The 19,961-nt window shown below is 40.1% G+C and overlaps 2 protein-coding genes across 8 annotated transcripts in view; one reads left to right on the top strand and one right to left on the bottom strand.

Moving 5' to 3' along the window:
* Window positions 1-17,212, top strand: part of LOC139467867 (FAD-dependent oxidoreductase domain-containing protein 2-like) — a 138,163-nt gene extending 120,951 nt beyond the window's left edge. For all 7 annotated transcript variants that reach the window (XM_071249379.1, XM_071249382.1, XM_071249378.1 and 4 more), the window contains exons 5-11: window positions 1,129-1,259; window positions 3,150-3,270; window positions 3,946-4,185; window positions 7,637-7,803; window positions 9,030-9,195; window positions 9,936-10,174; window positions 11,529-17,212. In XM_071249379.1, coding sequence (XP_071105480.1) covers window positions 1,129-1,259; window positions 3,150-3,270; window positions 3,946-4,185; window positions 7,637-7,803; window positions 9,030-9,195; window positions 9,936-10,174; window positions 11,529-11,833 — 1,369 coding nt within the window. In that variant the 3' untranslated portion in view covers window positions 11,834-17,212. The remainder of the gene's footprint in view (window positions 1-1,128; window positions 1,260-3,149; window positions 3,271-3,945; window positions 4,186-7,636; window positions 7,804-9,029; window positions 9,196-9,935; window positions 10,175-11,528) is intronic.
* LOC139467527 (EZH inhibitory protein-like) lies at window positions 15,821-16,300 on the bottom strand. Its single transcript, XM_071249061.1, has one exon. The coding sequence runs from the start codon at window positions 16,298-16,300 to the stop codon at window positions 15,821-15,823; it is 480 nt and encodes a 159-aa protein (XP_071105162.1).
* Window positions 17,213-19,961: the final 2,749 nt, after the last annotated feature.

Raw genomic sequence — 19,961 nt, 5'->3', positions numbered from 1 at the left:
GATGCTAAGAAATATAGTTACGATTTTGAGCCTCAAATGACAGTCTTGCTTGTTCCCGCCAAAAATTCTGATTTGCACCAGCACAAATTATGCTAATGCAACAGTGACAACAAGAGACTATTCTGACCAATGAGAGCCATGCTTTCAATTCACAAAGTGTTAAAATATCCATTACTCTGTGACACAACGTCTCTGATTGTTTGTAATGTTAAAATACACTGAAGGGATTTATCGATCGATCTTTACGGGTGCTAATGGGTAACAAGTACTGTTAACTTTAATCTATCTCACCTTTCTCATCCAGTTTTAAATCTGTTTTAGACTGTGATTTTGTTGATGACTGTTGTAATACTCATTTATCGCTCATAGCACATCAATGTTAGTGCATCAGAATTACGTAACCAGTTATGTTATTAGTCTATGCGTAGGAATATCTACCCGTGCTTGCACTTCTTCTACTTGTAACATCATGAAGTCATTCAAGTAAACCAAGTTGCCCTAAACTGTGTTTATCTGCTATTACCTGAAGTCCTGATTCAACATTATAGCTGAAATGGATAGAATTATCATTAAACCGTCCGCATGTTATCAGAAATGAGCGGGCCACTGTAACTTGATAATACCCTCATATTGCCTGACGACGGGCCATTATCACGCCCGTTGTTACGTGACGTCATAGGGTAGGGATAGGTGACGTCACGTTCAATAGTGACATCATCTGCTTTGTTCTCTGACGTTTCCATATTTGTAAAAGTGGGTCAATGACATTCGTGTTGATTGCAGTAAATGTTTCCTAACCGATATTGTTTCTTTTTATCTTACAGCAAATTCCATCCATTTTAGCTATAATGGGGGTAACGCTATTTTTCAGGGCATTATCATTTGCAGAAGCCCTCGGTCTTTTCAACCGCCCTCCTTCGTCGGGCAGTTAATGGAAGACCTCGGGATTCGGCAAATGATAATGCCCTGAAAAATAGTGTTACCCTTATAGTATGTGTAGCATGGTTCTACAACAATGACCCTGCAAATGATATATATCTCACAAAGCCCCTAGTTCCAACGCTCGTTTGGAACACATTATCAAATACAGATCTTACTTAATATACATGAATCCGTGTTCTGTTACAGATCTGTGATAGTTGCCACTGGCCTGTGGAAGCCCAACATCCCCAAAGTCCCCGGGATTGAATATGCTGTTGGCTATGAAGATGTGTCCATCAATACTGATGACTTCGAAGGACAGACAGTGCTTATACTTGGTGAGGAGACAAATTTACTGCAACCATATCAGCAATATATGCTGCACATAGGTACCTGTACCTGATAACACTTGGCCAATTCCAGCCACTGGGGGGCCGGTCGGGTAGCCAAGTGGTTAAAGCGTTCGATCGTCACGCCGAAGACCCGGGTTCAATTCCCGACATGGGTACAATGTGTGAAGCCAATTTCTGGTGTCCCCCGCCGTGATATTGCTGGAATATTGCTAAAAGCGGCGTAAAACCATACTCACTCACTCACTCCAGCCTCTGGGAGGGGTGAAGAGCTAAAGTTATGAGTATGTAATCACCTGTTAACCAGAAATCAAGAAACCTTAAATGGTTTTCAAATAAACGAATACTGTATTTGACGTAATAAGCGCCCCGCACTAATAAGCGCCCAGGGCAATATTTGCTAACATATTAACCAGTAAACACTCCCAATTAGGACCCCTTCCGATTGATCAATGTACACAAGACTTATTTATTCGTGAATAATATGCACTCGTGTGATATATGTCACCCTTAATTCTGGACAATAATACACACATACTTTTCTTTTGTATGATTTCGGCTGTCATCGTAAACCACGAAATTTATGATTTTTCAATTCTGTTTTTTTTCTCACTAAAATTATATTCTAATAAGAGCCCCCTATTTCTAATTTTGAGAGCACCCTTGGCGCTTATTACATCGAATACAGTAGTACCACTTACTAACTAGCAAACAGAGGTTCATGAACTTAGTTAACCTAGATTTTATATAAGAATTGCCCTGAATGTTTTTGCATTGGAGGTTAAACATACAAACAAGTGTGCAGACTGATGAAGTCCACGTGGCTGATTTACACAAAGTGTGCACACAGGTTTTATATGTTAACTCCATAAATACAAAAACATATTGAAGTCAATTCTCTTGTAAATAAATATGTCAACAATAATAACTTCACAGAAACACACACAATATGTAGCAACATCGTATTCTGGCTTTTAATTAGTCTATATGCCTGTAGTTGATGCAAGTCACTGTGTCTGAGTTGCATAGAATGATGCTCATGTTGTCAATCACTGGATTGTCTGGTCCGGACTCCATTATTTACAGACCACCATAATAGAGCTCGAAGATTGCTGAATGTCGCGTCACACGACAAACACAAACAAATTCATAGCTCAAAGGGATTTTTCTAGGCCTACCTAGTTGCTGATATTCAGCCCCAAGTCTGCAACAAAGGACACCAAATATTCCCAATTTAAATTAGAAGTTTCACAAGATAGACACAATTTTTATGGATAACAACTTCTTTAATACTGTAAAAAGGCGACGTTTCGGTATAGATCCTTATACCGTTGTCAAGCAAGGATCTATACCGAAACGTCGCCTTTTTACAGTATTAAAGAAGTTGTTATCCATAAAAATTGTGTCTATCTTGTCATCCGTCAACTTCTAAGTAATGCCTATCAAACAAGTTAGAAGTTTCACAATTCCTCAGAATATATGAAAATATGGTTTTAAAAATCCAATTTTGATCAATATCCCAATTTCTTTCCCAATTTATGTGCCAAGAGACTTAGTTAGCAGTCTCCCATAAATCCCTGCTGTGTGAGTGTCTTTGCCCTGTGTGTAGATATATGTTGCTGGAATTCCAATTGGCACTAGCTAGTCAAAGTTAAAGGCATCCCAAGGGCCAGTCGAGTTTCAGGTTTTGTAGGAGGTGTCCTTGTATCCTATCACTATCTGACATTTACAGAAAACATTGTTCGAGATAATGAATACCATGGATGGTATTTAAATGTTGATAAATTTTGATATTAGCATCTCATCCGCCCAACTGATACTCAGTGAGTTGTAATGGTTACCTGTCAATACAAGTGTCCGTGTAATTATCTTTCTCAGGTCGAGGCAATGCAGCATTTGAAACAGGGGACGCCATCTATGGTTCCACAAACCTTATACATATGGTAGGGAGATCACGTGTCCGGTTGTCGTGGGCAACACACTATGTGGGAGACCTCAGGTGAGAAACAAGCTGCTATGTTTTTGGAATCAAGGGGCGTTTTCGCAAATTGATAATAGCGGCAAGACTGTCATTACTCCGTCCTGTACTTAGAACCCAGAGGATATTCACGGTCAGCACTGGTCCTCACCAACCTACTACTAATGGATCGGGTGGTCGGGCTTGATGACTTGATTGTTGCTCATGATATTGATCACTGGTTTGTTTGGTTCAGACTTAACTATTTTTATTCTTCAATCACAGAGCTGCAGTATTGATTCCTTCAAGCACAAAAAGCAAAAGACGCTTTAACATATGTGTGTGGTAGTTGTGCTACAACCCCTTTGCGAAACGGTGTTCAGGCCAAATACCACAATACAACTGTGGTGTTTAAACTGTTTTGACATTGTTTCAAATTCTCAATCTTGTAGTCAATTATGACAGTCTGCATTAAACTACACTCACCCGTTCACTCACTCACTCACTCACTCACTCACTCACTCACTCACTCACTCACTCATATTATTTTGTAAAAGTCAGTGAAATTGATAGCCAAATATAATTCAGATTGACATGCTATCAGATGTTTTTGTTGAATTCTGTTTCTGGTATTTGCTGACATAATGCTATAAATATGCAACTGTTCAAAATCATGGCCATGGATGTGTAACTGTCAATGACCTGCTGTCTTTTCAGAGCTGTGAACAATGGCCTGCTGGACACCTACCAACTCAAGTCACTGGACGGAGTTCTTGAGGCATCTCTCAGTGAGGTGAAGTTTGTCAAGACGAAGGACGATAAATATGTTGTGGCGCTCAATACAGAAGAGGAACAGGAGGTGGAGTTGTCTTATCTTGATAACTTCGCCATGAGGGAACCATATGACAAGATTATTCGCTGTCTGGGATTTGATTTTGATGATTCTATATTTACAAAGTAAGTATTTCACTCATCACAACTACTGTCACTAGTGTGAAATCGAGTCCATCCGTTAAGTCTTTATGTGTTGTAGGATTCCAAAAGTTAGAATTTATCTGGATCATGTTCTTGTATCAGCCATGGATCATGTTCTTGTATCAGCCATGGATCATGTTCTTGTATCAGCCATGGATCATGTTCTTGTATCAGCCAGCCATGGATCTTGTTCTTGTATCAGCCAGCCATGGATCATGTTCTTGTATCAGCCAGCCATGGATCATGTTCTTGTATCAGCCAGCCATGGATCATGTTCTTGTATCAGACATGGATCATGTTCTTGTATCAGCCATGGATCCTGTTCTTGTATCAGCCATGGATCATGTTCTTGTATCAGCCATGGATCTTGTTCTTGTATCAGCCGTGTATCATGTTCTTATAACAGCCATGGATCATGTTCTTGTATCAGCCATGGATCATGTTCTTGTATCAGCCATGAATCTTGTTCTTGTATCAGACATGGATCATGTTCTTGTATCAGCCATGGATCATGTTCTTGTATCAGCCATGGATCATGTTCTTGTATCAGACATGGATCATGTTCTTGTATCAGACATGGATCATGTTCTTGTATCAGCCATGGATCATGTTCTTGTATCAGCCATGGATCATGTTCTTGTATCAGCCATGGATCATGTTCTTGTATCAGCCATGGATTAGAGCTTTGCAGGCAAGGAGGCAATGTTAGTATGACAACTTTTATTACAGAATTAGTTTATTATCAATGGCAATATAGTGTTGTTTTGAGGTACTAAGGGACCCGTTCCAAAGTTAGACGTCGGATAAAAATCTTAGTTCCTTAAGTTTAGAAGTTGGGGTGTTAATGGCCCTGCAAATTTTCCATCTCACCTGATTTCTCAATGGTTTAGAAAGTAACTAAACAAAACCTCAGGTCCTATTTCACCGATCCTATTTTCTTTCCTTTTCTCTAGTCTGTCTGTTCGTCTGTATTTCTTTTCCATAGTATAACTTGAATATGGTGAATTTTGTTTTTTATCCAAACGTGATACCTTTATTAACCATTGGCTGAAGTGATGCCTTTTGCTTGTGCTATTTTGGGGGCCAGGAGGAGATTTGTCATCTACTGACTCTTTGTTATTCATATGCTGTAAGGAGGTATCATCAAATACATCCTGTCTTTCCTTGAGGTAGAGTTTTGCTGTTGCCGGCACTCATAGTCAGTGCAGGGAGTAATAGGGAATGAATATTGAATATAGATTGATTTGATCTATAAAAACCCTTTGGATGATATTCAACACCTAGTAAATAAACTTAAGTTGAAAAAGGTGTGATGAAGGAGGCCACTAAACACAGGAATTGAACATTTTCAAAATTAAGATTTCTTGTTTTCTTTTTTTTAGGGGGGTGGGTGGTATATCACAAAGTTTTAGAAATTGAGGTTTTTTTTATGTGACATCATGCTTTTTAAACTGCTCCATAGATAGTTGTCATGTTGAAAAAAATTAATAGAATGAAACTTGACGGCCTGACAAGTCCTGAATTATTTTGGGTAAATAACTAGTATCATGTGTATGTATGAAAACATTCAACTTATAGGTATCCATTCTGATAAGGTTTCACTATTCAATTAATCTTCATTTTAGGATGCTATTGAAATAACTCCAAGATTTCGCATATACTCTCTGAGAAGTAACATATATCCTTAATATTTTACCAAAAGGCGTTAAGAGATGGTACTTGTTACACTGTCTGTGCTTGGCAGTCCTAAAACAAGGACTGGTTGGCTCGGAGTCAGTATACTGTTCTGAGTGGGGTATTCATGTTAAACTGCGGCATGGTATCTAGGTGGGCTAGCACTTTAAAATCGGTATTAGTCCAGACTAGTACCAGCAGCCACACCCGTGCATGTACGTCGCTGTATAAGTGCAATAATCTTGGACACGACGTTAAACCCTTTTCCCCTCACACTGATATTTTAGTGACTTCTTTTACACTATTCCACAGTAGGTGACTTTAAAGAGAAAATGGCACTGGGCTATGTCATGAGGTTTGCTGAGAGATATTAGGTATCTACCATGGTAGAAATACTGAAGGTTCACATTCCTGATTCTCTTCCTGATGAACACCTTGAAGTCAAATTAGCTTCAGTCCATCTTTCTGAAGCTCGTTTACATCTTGTCAAGATGTGAGATTACTGCAGCCAGTGGAATTAGGCCACATTTCATACTCTGACATTTACCAATATACCACATCACTCATGAAATGATGCACCGGAGACGCGAGTCACGACGGCCTAGCTGTGGACTGAATTGCTGTAACATTGTCAGAGTTATCTCCCTTTAAATGTGATTGCTCCTGAATGTGGGGACTGCCATGTGGAGACATCTATCAGTAGAGATCCATTTTTATCACAAGACAAACAGTTTTATCAGTATGGATACTGTTTTATCAGTTGATCTTCAATTTTTTCATTTTAGATACAATTTTATGAGAGATTTTTTTATCAGTAAAGATTCAGTTTTATCAGTAGAGATATATTTTTATCACTAGATATAAGCTTTTATCAGTAGATATAGAGAGATTACTACACGAGTGTCTGTCAGATACCATTGATCTTACAACTCGTTACAAAGCATATCTAACAAGCGAAAGCGAGAAAGAGTTTGTTTATTTTCATTATTAATTCCACGGTCCTGTTGGTGAACATTCGACTGAAACACAAGCAACTTATGAATGACTTACAATCAGGAAAGTAGTCCATCATCATCTGACCTCCGGTCATCACCCTGGAGTAGCCAATCACGGGTCTAGAATTCGATCTCACGCATATGTTTGATACCAGTTATGTCAAATGGGTTTCTCATCCACAGATGTGTAGGAAACAGTTTTTTCAGTGCAGATATAGTTTTTTCAGTGGTGATATAGTTTTTTCAGTGGAGATATAGTTTTTTCAGTGGAGATACAGTTTTTTCAGTGGAGATATAGTTTTTTCAGTGGAGATATAGTTTTTTCAGTAGAGATACAGTTTTTTCAGTGCAGATACAGTTTTTTCAGTGCAGATACAGTTTTTTCAGTGGAGATATAGTTTTTTCAATGGAGATACAGTTTTTTCAGTGTAGATATAGTTTTTTCTGTGTAGATACAGTTTTTTCAGTGCAGATACAGTTTTTTCAGTGGAGATACAGTTTTTTCAGTGTAGATATAGTTTTTTCAGTGTAGATACAGTTTTTTCAGTGGAGATACAGTTTTTTCCGTGTAGATATAGTTTTTTCAGTGCAGATACAGTTTTTTCAATGGAGATACAGTTTTTTCAGTGGAGATAGATTTTTCAGTGCAGATACAGTTTTTTCAGTGGAGATACAATTTGTGGAAGGTGGAGCCGAGTTGGATGTGGTGATGTTCATGTTCATGTGGTAGAATGTGTGTCTGATGTTACCCTTTGTCTTCACAGCTCTTCCAGAGTAAGTCGAGGGAAAGGAAGGTCCAAGAAATACCCCTTGATCAAACACAACTATGAGTCAGTGGAAGTGCCAGGCATGTTTTTTGCTGGCACGAACACCCACTCTCTGGACCACAGGAAGTCTGCGGGAGGCTTCATCCATGGCTTCCGATACACAGGTAAATGGACAACCGGAGACAGTCTGCTGCTGGTCAACATAGGGACGTTACTGATGGGGCTTCAGAAGCTTTTCATGTCCTTTCTGGTGAAACTGATGAAAATACTAATACTGTTATAGCACTGGCCTCAACATTTGATAGCCTAACAATGTTTGTCAACATTATGTCACTAGCATGGTACGCTATATAATTGCGGTAGTTAATTTATAATGGATCGTAATGGCGAATGCTTACTTACACATTAACTATGTCATACTCAAAATGTTTCTTGTTCTTTATTCAACTTTTATGACACATCAAGTAAGATTGATCAATACTGATTTTCTTTACCAAGTTTGGTAAATAAAGTACCTGTCATTAGCCACCCAAGGGCGGGTAACTCTATATTATCACAGTATCACATTTTGTGTATGATATGTGTCAATTATGTGGTTTACATCACTTAATGTTTTGGATTATGCATAATCTGGTGCCTTTTGATAGTTTGGGATTTAATTTTTTTTTTAAAAATAGAGTTTCCATGGCAACAACTTTGATTTAGACTGAAAATGGCGGTAGTCCTCGTTTCCGGAGCAGATCTTGAAAACCGTACTTATATTTCTTCATCAAACTTCGCACATAGATAGGTCTAGTGGTGAACTGGTGCCTTTTGATTGTTTGGGATTTAAAAAACCCCTATTTTTTTAGTTTCCATGGCAGTGACTCTGATTTAGGCTGAAAATGGCGGTAGTTACCAATTTCAAGTGGAGGTAGGGGTAATTCCACTTCAAAAACATTCCAGAAAATATCATAAAAAAGTTAACATGTATACTTACGAGTAGCCGTGACAGAACACAACAAGTCCTATTTTCGATCATGCAATGAAATATTGTGCTTGGTTTTGCATCAGTGAACTGTCGACCGCGATACCGTGATAATATAGAGTCATACTACACTTGTTGATACCCAGCCAGGCGGATTAAGCGGATTAAACACGTATCTCAGTTTGCTATGACTATAAAGGGGATTAAACACGTATCTCAGTTTGCTATGTCTATAAAACTGATGTTTGACAAGCAATCACAACCATGTAAATGCATGTTGCTATATAAGTGCAGTAATCTTGAACGTGACGTTAAACCCCATTTCACCTCCTCTACCAGCCACTAGAAACTATACATCGTGTGCTTATTACTGGCAACTCTGCCTGTACGTGAGTTGATAAATTGTGCTTTACATGATCACAGCACGTGCTCTTCACACGCTGCTGGAGTGGCGGTATGAGGGAGTGCAATGGCCGTCTAAGAAGCTCCCCATCACAGACCTGATGAGCTACCTGCTGAAGAGGATGAATGAGGCGTCAGGCATCTACCAGATGTTCAGTGTGCTAGGAGATGTTATACTCCTCAATGAGTAAGATCAATGCTTGGGTTATTTCATCTTTCAGTGGTTATATATACTACCCTCTCATCTGCTGTGATCCATAGAAGGCGATTATGCTTGTTGTAAGAATATGTTCATATCTACTGAAGGAAGCGACCTGTGAAGATCCGGGGAAGGAATAGGTCTTCAGCACCCCATGCATGCCGTAAAAGGCGTCTAACGGGATCGAGTGGTCAGGCTCGCTGACTTGGTTGATGCATGTCATCATATCCCAATTGCATGGATGGATGCTCATGATGATCACAGGATTGTCTGGTCCAGACTCTTATTTACAGACCTCGGTCAAATAGCTGAAATTTAGCTGAGCACAGTGTTAAACAAGAAACAGACAGAGGCTCCTATGATCCAATTTTTAGCTCACCTGACTGAAGGCAAACACACCTATGTCATAACATGTCTGTAGTCCATTTTTTGCATCCTTAACCAACATCTCTGAAAGTACAAGGTCTGTCGAGGTGACGTTTGTATCAAAGATTCCAGCTATGGTGTATCTAAAAAGGGCTCACTCAATTTCTGTCAGATTTTAAACATGTCTGCCTTATTTCTTCACAAGTCAGGTGATCTTGAGCACCATATGGCTTGTTTTCTTCACTATGTCATCGACAAAAAGAGAGTTCCATTTAGCCTGATCCGCAGGATAGTTCATATCATACATGTCCATCAGTGTTTGTGTCAACTTGAAATACTAATTCACCTCATCTGCTTTTCAGAGATGGCTCCATGTTTGAATACTTTGAGGAATTCCCCATCAACTTGCTCCATCAGTTTCCATCCGTCACTGGACACCCTGCTACCAGAGTTATTGCCCTTGTCATGCAATATGGGGCCAACTTTTCGGGACCAGGAAACGACATATTCCGTGTGGACCGAGCGACTGGTGAGCCTTCCGAAGCACATCACTCCAACTTCCTCCACCCTGTGTTGTACTATTACGACCAGCTACCCACAGGTGAGTCTCACGTACCTCACTCCAACTTCCTATACTTGATATATACAGTCAGTGACTGAGTTGGGTTTGACACCGCTTTTAATAGTATTACAGTTATATTGCGGCGTGTCAGCTTAATGTGGGAGGAAAGCCCGAAGTGATGCAGGGGTCAGACGTTAACCACTTCCGTGAAATCCACGAGCACGGGTATGGTGCTGACAAACCTAGAAACATAATGTGGGCGAACTGGGATTCGAACCCATAATCTTAGGTTTCTGGCATGTCCAAAGGTACGCAACTCTGCACAGCGAATAGCAGCGCCTTAGACGACTGGGCCACCTGCACTGTAATAAAGCTGGAATATTACTGCAGCAGTAAAAGACATTCACTCACTCACTCAACTTCATTCAACTCAAATCTTTTACTCCGATACAATACCTCTCTGTGAGATCCATAAGCGTTCGCCTCAGGGAAAATTGACCTTCCAGTCTAAATGGGGTCACATGTGGCCCAGTCGGCTAAGACACCCCAATTCGCTGTACAAACATTCGTTGCTCACTCCAATATAAATGAAGGACTCTTGGGTTCTTCAGCCAATCAGATATCAGCTTTCTAGAACAAGTCAGCTTTATTTCTTTAATACCATCGATTCAGAAATTTTGAAACAGTCATTGTTTCGATGGAACTCCCATTTGCACGTAGATGCTATGGTGATCAGAAACGACAGGGTGTTTAAAATAACCACAAACAAGGCAAGGCACAACCCTCTTTGTTTACATTCAGAAGTACTTTTGGTTGTTTTCGAGGTGAAGAAGTAAGACATGGCGATATGAGATCAGGCAGATCCGATTATTAGATCTGATATGCTCACTCACTGTCACTACGAGTTTAGCTTGCAAACTGGAGAAACATGGAGAAAGTGACCGATTGATGCTTATGATACGATTCTATGAACAAAGATCATAGGCATGGGACGATACACCGATGCATTGGTGATTGCGATATTTTACTTCCCGATACCAGTATCAATCTTAGTCTCACACAAAATTCAAAATATCAATTCATACCTTAAACGTTTGCTTAAATGGCTGTTACGCCAACCACTAATTAGTAGTGAAAATTAGTAGTGAAAAAGTAAATATTTTCATGCGTTGCGTCTTACTTGATACTGCCAGCTGTAAATCGTCAGTGTCAGTATTTGACTATCTTGACTATGAAAAAGATGGCTTACACACCACAGATATGAGCAGTTACAAGTATTGTGATATGTATCAGATTGTGAACAAGATATCATGATACGTATCGTATCGCACTGTTGGTGTATCGTCCAGCCCTAGAAGATAATTATCTGATTTGTGATGTATTTTTATTACAGAGGAACAGATGAAGTATCGATTGAAACGAGATATACTTCCTCGACCCAAGTTGATCCACCATATCGTGGAAGATTTCCTCACGCTATGGGACGCCCCCCTCAGTCACGTCCTGCCCCTTAGACGATACCTCGATCAAATCCTTGACACTGATACCCGCCACTTCTTCACGGAAACTTGTTTCAAGATGGCCATGACCCATGCAAGCGTTCCCTTGACCTGTCAGAAACACTACCTTGAAGGTCAAGGTCTGACTGGAACAAGTGCTCTTCGTCGTAAAGCATTTGAAATTGGACTAATGGCGTAACAGTGAGAGAAATACAAACCTGTTTCCCTGTGATATGCAAAATCTGCCCTAATATTCTTGTTGAACTTTTTCTTTTTCCCAAATCAGAATGTATTTTTGATGTGTAGATCTGAACATAGGTTTTTGTCTGAAGAAGTGGAATATGGAGATCAACTGCAGAGCACAGACATGTGCAGTAAACGTGTCAAATAATACGTCTTCTTGCCAAATAATGTACAAACCCATTGCCTTCTGTATGTAAGAAAACAGGTTCATGTAAGAGTTATCTCCCATGCAACATGCATCTAACACAGACGTATCAGTTTCTATCTTAGTCATGTTAATTCCTGGCTATTAGTGGATCTTGTTGAGTATCTTGAATACAAAAGTTGTCATATCATGGTGTTAGGGATAATAGAACTGTAGCTGATCACGATGTAAATTATAAATTAGGGATGTCACAGTTAGACTTTTTCTTTATACGATATGTATCGCAGTACTTAATTCGTAGCAATTTTGCTTGAATTTATATATTTCGTAAGGCATAAAGATTATTTAAAAGGTTAGAAACTTCCTGAATATGTCGACTGATATTTGAAAAAAGATATGTTCTTATTTCAATCAATACCCACACTTTAGCCGGGTAAAAACTGGACTGTCAGCACCAGTAAGACAAAGACTTGAACAGAATTTATGTCTTAAAACTGTGTACATTGTAGATGGAGCATAAATTGATCATGTTTATTATTAATGTAAGTACGACACATTTTGCCATTACAGACATAAATATGCCATTTGTGACCGAAACAGGATTCAAATATGAATCGATACAAGATTGAAATATGAATCGATACAGGTAGGTGTGTATAGCATAGCGCATCTTCTAAGAATAATATTGATGTACTGGTTTATTGTGACATCCCTATTCGAGACCCTGACTGTTCAGGATGGAATGACTGAAGGGTGGTTAATGGGTTGCCAGCACGCAGCATGTTACTTTTATGATTTACTCCTTATCTTGTTTATTCAATGAGTTGTGCCATTTTTAATGCTGTTTAATTTGCTGCTGACATGGAATATGCTTTCCTTATGAACAGTAGTTTTTAGAAGTATATGTTTTGAAGGTTCTCCTGATATTTTATCAACTAGTTACTGATATGCTGTTGGACTAATCCTATCACTGCATGCTGTAATAGTGGTTGTTTTCGTCAGATTTGTAACTGAATTAAAGGGACACTTTTATAGGTACCGGCACATTTGACATGAGTTATTAAGCTGAGTGAATTATGTTGCTTGTGCCTCTCAGCCTACACTTCGTTGCCCATGTGCTCGCCGCTTCTGCTTGTTCACCTTGCCTTGTGTGTGCAAAGGTAAAGGTCAGATCTTGTTCACCTTGCCTTGTGTGTGCAAAGGTAAAGGTCAGATCTTGTTCACCTTGCCCATGTGCTCGCCGCTTCTGCTGCAGATCTTGTTCACCTTGCCTTGTGTGTGCAAAGGTAAAGGTCAGATCTTGTTCGCCTTGCCTTGTGTGTGCAAAGGTAAAGGTCAGATCTTGTTCACCTTGCCTTGTGTGTGCAAAGGTAAAGGTCAGATCTTGTTAACCTTGTCTTGTGTGTGCAAAGGTAAAGGTCAGATCTTGTTAACCTTGTCTTGTGTGTGCAAAGGTAAAGGTCAGATCTTGTTCACCTTGCCTTGTGTGTGCAAAGGTAAAGGTCAGATCTTGTTCACCTTGCCTTGTGTGTGCAAAGGTAAAGGTCAGATCTTGTGAATTCTTAGGAAAATTTGTGTGCTAATATTTGATACTTAATCATAAGACTCTACTTACCTGGTAAAGAGACATGACCTGTGGTTGTATGGATTTAATCCAAGGTCAAGGTCACAAGTTCAGATCCTAAAAACATGGCAAGAGCGTTTGGGTCAATTATTTCAGTTTGCCTGATGAGATGAGATGAGATGGCAATAGTCTGTAAGATAAGATGAATTATTAATACGTTCATCAGCATATTGTCATAACTTTAGAAACTTAAATATGGCTGCTGTCAATTCAGTGTCAATATTTTAACAGTTAAGGGTGTATTTTGTCATAGTTTGTCAATCACATTTTAGGATCTTCATGAAACTGGGTGTCCATATCGTTTATGAGGTTCTATTGTTTTGTTGCTATATATCTAACAGTCAAGGTTGAGGGTTTTTTTATAACTGAGAGCTTGAGTTGTATACATCTCCGTTACTGTAGATGCAGTGTTGAATTGTTGGTTTGTGTCCTTCTGATGAAGATGGTGATTGGATGGAATCAGTTTCAGCTAATGCTAACATTATTTTTGGTCTGTGTATAGATGCGTCATGATACACCAGGGTCCAGCTAATCCTATTACTGTAACCAGCTACAGACACTGTTCTTCTTGTAGAACTGTACATGACACCCTGGTGTCCGGACACCAGCTACACCACAGGTGAAAGACACTAATTCCAGTAGAATGTACATGACACCCTGGTGTTCGAACACCAGCTACACTACAGGTGAAAGACACTAATTCCAGTAGAATGTACATGACACCCTGGTGTCCGAACACCAGCTACACTACAGGTGAAAGACACTTATTCCAGTAGAATGTACCTGGGTGTCCGAACACCAGCTACACTACAGGTGAAAGACACTAATTCCAGTAGAATGTACGTGACACCCTGGTGTCTGAACACCAGCTACACTACGGGTGAAAGACACTAATTCCAGTAGAATGTACATGACACCCTGTTGTCCGAACACCAGCTACACTACGGGTGAAAGACAATAAGTCCAGTAGAATGTACATGACACCCTGGTGTCCGGACACCAGCTACACTACGGGTGAAAGACACTAATTCCAGTAGAATGTACATGACACCCTGGTGTCCGAACACCAGCTACACTACGGGTGAAAGACACTAATTCCAGTAGAATGTACTTGACACCCTGTTGTCCGGACACCAGCTACACTACAGGTGAAAGACACTAATTCCAGTAGAATGTACATGACACCCTGTTGTCCGGACACCAGCTACACTACAGGTGAAAGACACTAATTCCAGTAGAAGAGGCAGATATTCACGTTATGATGTCATTTAGTCATTCCTATCGATGTTTTTCTATTCACTGGTGATTGAAAGAGATTTGCGTTACTGAATCAGTGAAAGTGCAGTTATTTAAAAAAATGGGGAAAGAACATTATGATGGTGCTAACTTTAGACCATATCATAAATTGGTGTATGGGTATTTGTCAAATATCAAATAATTGTGTATGTTGCTATCAGATATACCAAGACCTAATGAAATTTATTTATATTTATGGTGTTACTTCTACCCATAGAGCACCACTATTACCATCTCCTTACTCTAGAGCACCACAACACTTATCTTTTCACTGCACCACCATTACCCATCTCCTTACTCTAGAGCACCACAACACTGATCTTTTCACTGCACCACCAATACCCATCTCCTTACTCTAGAGCACCACAACACTGATCTTTTCACTGCACCACCATTACCCATCTCCTTACTTTAGAGCACCACAACACTGATCTTTTAACTGCATCACCAATACACATCTCCTTACTCTAGAGCACCACAACACTGATCTTTTCACTGCACCACCATTACCCATCTCCTTACTCTAGAGCACCACAACACTGATCTTTTAACTGCGTCACCATTACCCATCTCCTTACTCTAGAGCACCACCACACTGATCTTTTCACTGCACCACCAATACACATCTCCTTACTCTAGAGCACCACAACACTGATCTTTTGACTGCACCACCATTACCCATCTCCTTACTCACAGAGCATCAATATTACCTATCTCTTTACTATTATGAGCATCACCAACAGCCATTTCCTTACTCATAAGAGCACCACCAACAGCCATTTCCTTTCTCTTAAGAGCACCACCAACACCCATCTCCTTACTAAGTTAGCAATACCTGTCTCCTGTATGACTGAAAACAGACCAATAAAACATCGTTTTTAATCTGAAAAACCCATTTCCTTATTCTTAAGAGCATCACCAACACCCATCTCCTTACTCTTCAGAGCACCACCAACTGCCATTTCCTTACTCTTCAGAGCACCACCAACAGCCATTTCCTTACTCTTCAGAGCACCACCAACAGCCATTTCCTTACTCTTCAGAGCACCACCAACAGCCATTTCCTTACTCTTCAGAGCACCACCAACAGCCATTTCCTTACTCTTCAGAGCACCACCAACAGCCATTTCCTTACTCTTCAGAGCACCACCAACAGCCATTTCCTTACTCTTCAGAGCATCACCAACAGCCATTTCCTTACTCTTAAGAGCATCACCAACAGCCATTTCCTTACTCTTAAGAGCATCACCAACAGCCATTTTCTTTCTCTTCGGAGCACCACCAACAGCCATTTCCTTACTCTTAAGAGCATCACCAACAGCCATTTCCTTTCTCTTAAGAGCACCACCAACACCCATGTGGGCCTTGTGTTGCCCCCTGTCCTAGCCTGTCTATTTCTCTACAGTATTACACCCCTTCTTGCTCACAGTAGTGGTAGCGTATGCTAGTGTTTGTGTCCAGCCTTGATCTTGCTGGAACAGTTGTGTTTCTCTCCATCGTTGTCTTAGTCTGCTTGGATCTTGCTGGGACAGTTGTGAGTGTGTCCAGTCTTGTTTTAGTCTGCTAGGATCTTGCTGGGACAGTTGTGAGTGTGTCCAGCCTTGATTTAGTCTGCTAGGATCTTGCTGGGGCAGTTGTGAGTGTGTCCAGCCTTGTTTTAGTCTGCTAGGATCTTGCTGGGACAGTTGTGAGTGTGTCCAGCCTTGTTTTAGTCTGCTAGGATCTTGCTGGGACGGTTGTGAGTGTGTCCAGCCTTGATTTAGTCTGCTTGGATCTCGCTGGGACAGTTGTGAGTGTGTCCAGCCTTGTTTTAGTCTGCTTGGATCTTGCTGGGACAGTTGTTTGTCATAGTTCACAATTTTTGTATGATTTGTTTGTTATTTAGCTCCCACAAATCATTATGTCCCTCCTCCCCTGTATCTGTGCTATCTCCACCTTGGAAAGGATAATACAAACTAGGGTTATGTATGCTTTATTTCACCCCTTACACCAATGAATGACAAAATCAGACACTGATATGAGGAACATGTGTTGCCTTACTTACTGAAACCGCTGTATGGGACGAGTTGCAAGGAGTCTCCCACTGCTCATCCTTTGGATTTTCAACTGTGTCTTGTATATGAACGCCTTGAAGTAGACCCATGATCCTAGAGCTACAGCAGCGTCTGTCAGGCTCTTAGATATAAGATTAGGCGTCACAACACGCATTTTGAAAGAACAAGTGAATATTTTGATGTAATCAAATGTTCTTCAGTTGGCCAGAACTTTATATCTGTTCGTGAAGGTGATAGTAGCACTAGAAGTGTCATAAGTGATATTCTCAAAGACTTCGGGGCCAATCATTGTACAGTCTGGTGAGGGAGAATTGAAAATCCTGGAAAATGTCCTTACATATTACACATAAAAATCATTTCCTGTAATGCTGGATGGTCTGAAAAAAATGTGTTCTCTGAATTCCTTCGAACCCATCCACTCAAACATTATATTGCCAGCTCCACAATGGTAACTTACCACTATGATGATTGTAACTCCCCTATTTATACAAAGGCTTCTATACTAGTCGCACTAAGATAGCTTTGTGGAATTGGGACCCATCCTTTAGGACAGTTTTAGAGCTACAGTTGCTGTGTGGAACAAGCCCTGGAGAGTTCTCTACAGTCCATTCTGGACAGGACAAACTCTGATGTGGGGAATAACAGCTGAACTTTGAACAAAACCTCACGGGTGAATAATAACTATAACGCCCAGAGTTTTCAGTCGAATGGTTATATCTGGAGTTGACTGTATATAATGGATTTCATTTTCTGAAAGTTCTGCCTGCCTCCCATGTTCTGACATGATCTTGTGTTTGTGTATTGGTGGTGGCTTGTTGACCTAATGAAAGTCTATTAATCCTTTGTTGTTGATATTGTCATTCAGACAGTTTGTTTCCTGTTGTTACCAATTGTGTTATAATTAATGTCCATTGTTGAAACTGATTTGATTAACCTTTTAATGGTCACTTACCTGAAGAAAGCAATATTACTGAGCAGAACTTCAAATTGTCCAGTGTAGCATCACACCTGTTTCATGTTGGAACAGACACCTGCCTGTGTTGCATTATATGCATAGATTCATGTTTTGTCTCTTCATACATTTAGAATTATATTTTAAATGCCAAAAATGCCAGAAGCCCGGCATGGCTTGACCAGACAGTGCATGAGCAGGTTAAGTGTGATGATGTCTCCCTAGAATTACCCAAATTATTTTGATGGAACACACAACTTAAGTTCTCAAAATGATTAAATGTTCCAATCAAAAGTCATTACAACAAAGATTTGTGCTGTTACTGAGGCATTCAGGAGGTTGGATACAGACAATAGCTGTCTATTATTACTAAACATTGCACAGGTTAAATATACACGTCATGGTTGTCCTGTTTCTGGTTCCTTTAGTTCATTGTGAAAATCAAGTTTTAGGGTTCGGAAGTACTGCAAATATTGTGTTTAAACCCTCAAAGAGTGTTCTGCCTTCATGGTCAAACCTCACTGACTGGGTCAGCTTGACCTTGCCAGGTCATGTTGACCTATAGTTGGATGTTCTTCAACTACCAGTATGTTTGATGGCCTGAGATTGGTAGGTTAAAGTGACCGATCCTTCTGAAGGTGTTGGGGGAACCTATCTGTAAATACTACTACCAATAAAGTATTTTTCTAAACAGATTATCTTGTGTTGTTATGTACATGGTGTTTTAATGTGTTTGAGGTTCAGTAACCAACGGGTTACAGGAGAAATGTATGTATACAGACCTTTACAGGGATGAGAATCTTCTGCGAATATCCATGAATTTTAGTGACCACAAATTTGTTAAAATCTGATGGCTTCCCCCATAAAACCCCAAGATTATGGACCACGCTCCATTGCAAAGATGTTTCAGCTGAAAAGGAAAATATCCATTCTCATCCCTGTGAGGTGAGGTGAGGTGAAATGGGGTTTAATGTCGCGTCCAAGATTATTGCACTTATATAGCAACGTGCATGCACGTGTGTGTCTGTGGCTGCTTGTACTAGTCTGGACTGATGCCGATTTATAGTGCTAGCTCACTGAGATACCATGCCGCAGTTTAACATGAGTACCCCACTCAGACACAGTATACTGACTCCGAGCCGACCAGTCCTTGTTTTAGCCCCTTAATGTCGAGCGCCAGCCAGGGTAACAACAAGTACCATCTTTTAACGTCTTTTGGTATGACGCAGCTGGGGATTGAAACCCGGACCTTCCGCTCTCCGGGCGGACGCTCTACCACAAGACCACAGGGGGCGGCTCATCCCTGTGTATATATGGGTCAATAAAATCAGATGAAGAGTGATGACTCTGCAACTTAGGGTTTGGAAGTTCTGCGAATACTGTGTGTAAGTCACTCAAAGAGTGTTCTGCCTTTGTGGTCAAACCTCACTGACTTGGTCAGCTTGACCTTACCAGGTCATGTTCTTGAACTACCAGATTATCTTTTGTTGTTATATACATGGTGTTTTAATGTGTTTGAGGTTAAGTAACCAAATAGTAACAGGAGAAATGTGTGTTTATATCGGTCAATAAAATCAGCGAGGAGTGACGGTATTTAAATGATCCACGAGTGAGAAGAATGTCCAATTCAGTATTTCATATACTCCTAAAAGAAAAAACACACACTAGTGATTTTGATGTACATATGCGAAATGAATAAGCACATAAACCATATGTGAAGCATGAATGTGTCTTTATGTAGCAAATTAATGTCAATGTTGGAATAAAAAGGCAGAAACGACCCAATGCATAGTCAATACGTAACAGATGCATTGGACATAAACATTGCTGGGTTGACAAAACCATCTCCGTAAACAGCTGTGCAACTGTGAACTCAAGCTACAACAAACTGAAACACACTGGAACAACGTCCTCCGGATGATTGGGCAAAGGAGATATGCAGTCGACTGTAGCCAGCATTTTCAAAGTGTCCAAGAACACCATCTTGTGACTTTGGTATTGGTACCAACATCA

The sequence above is a fragment of the Haliotis cracherodii genome, unplaced genomic scaffold, assembly GCF_022045235.1.
Source record: "Haliotis cracherodii isolate W230 unplaced genomic scaffold, xgHalCrac1.p SCAF_2, whole genome shotgun sequence".
In the NCBI taxonomy this organism is placed as follows: Eukaryota; Metazoa; Mollusca; class Gastropoda; order Lepetellida; family Haliotidae; genus Haliotis; species Haliotis cracherodii.
This window is presented reverse-complemented; position numbering and strand designations above follow the sequence as displayed.

Coding starts and splice junctions, on each gene's coding strand:
- LOC139467527 (XM_071249061.1), bottom strand. CDS start 16,300: ATGGGTGTTGGTGGTGCTCTTAAGAGAAAGGAAATGGCTGTTGGTGAT.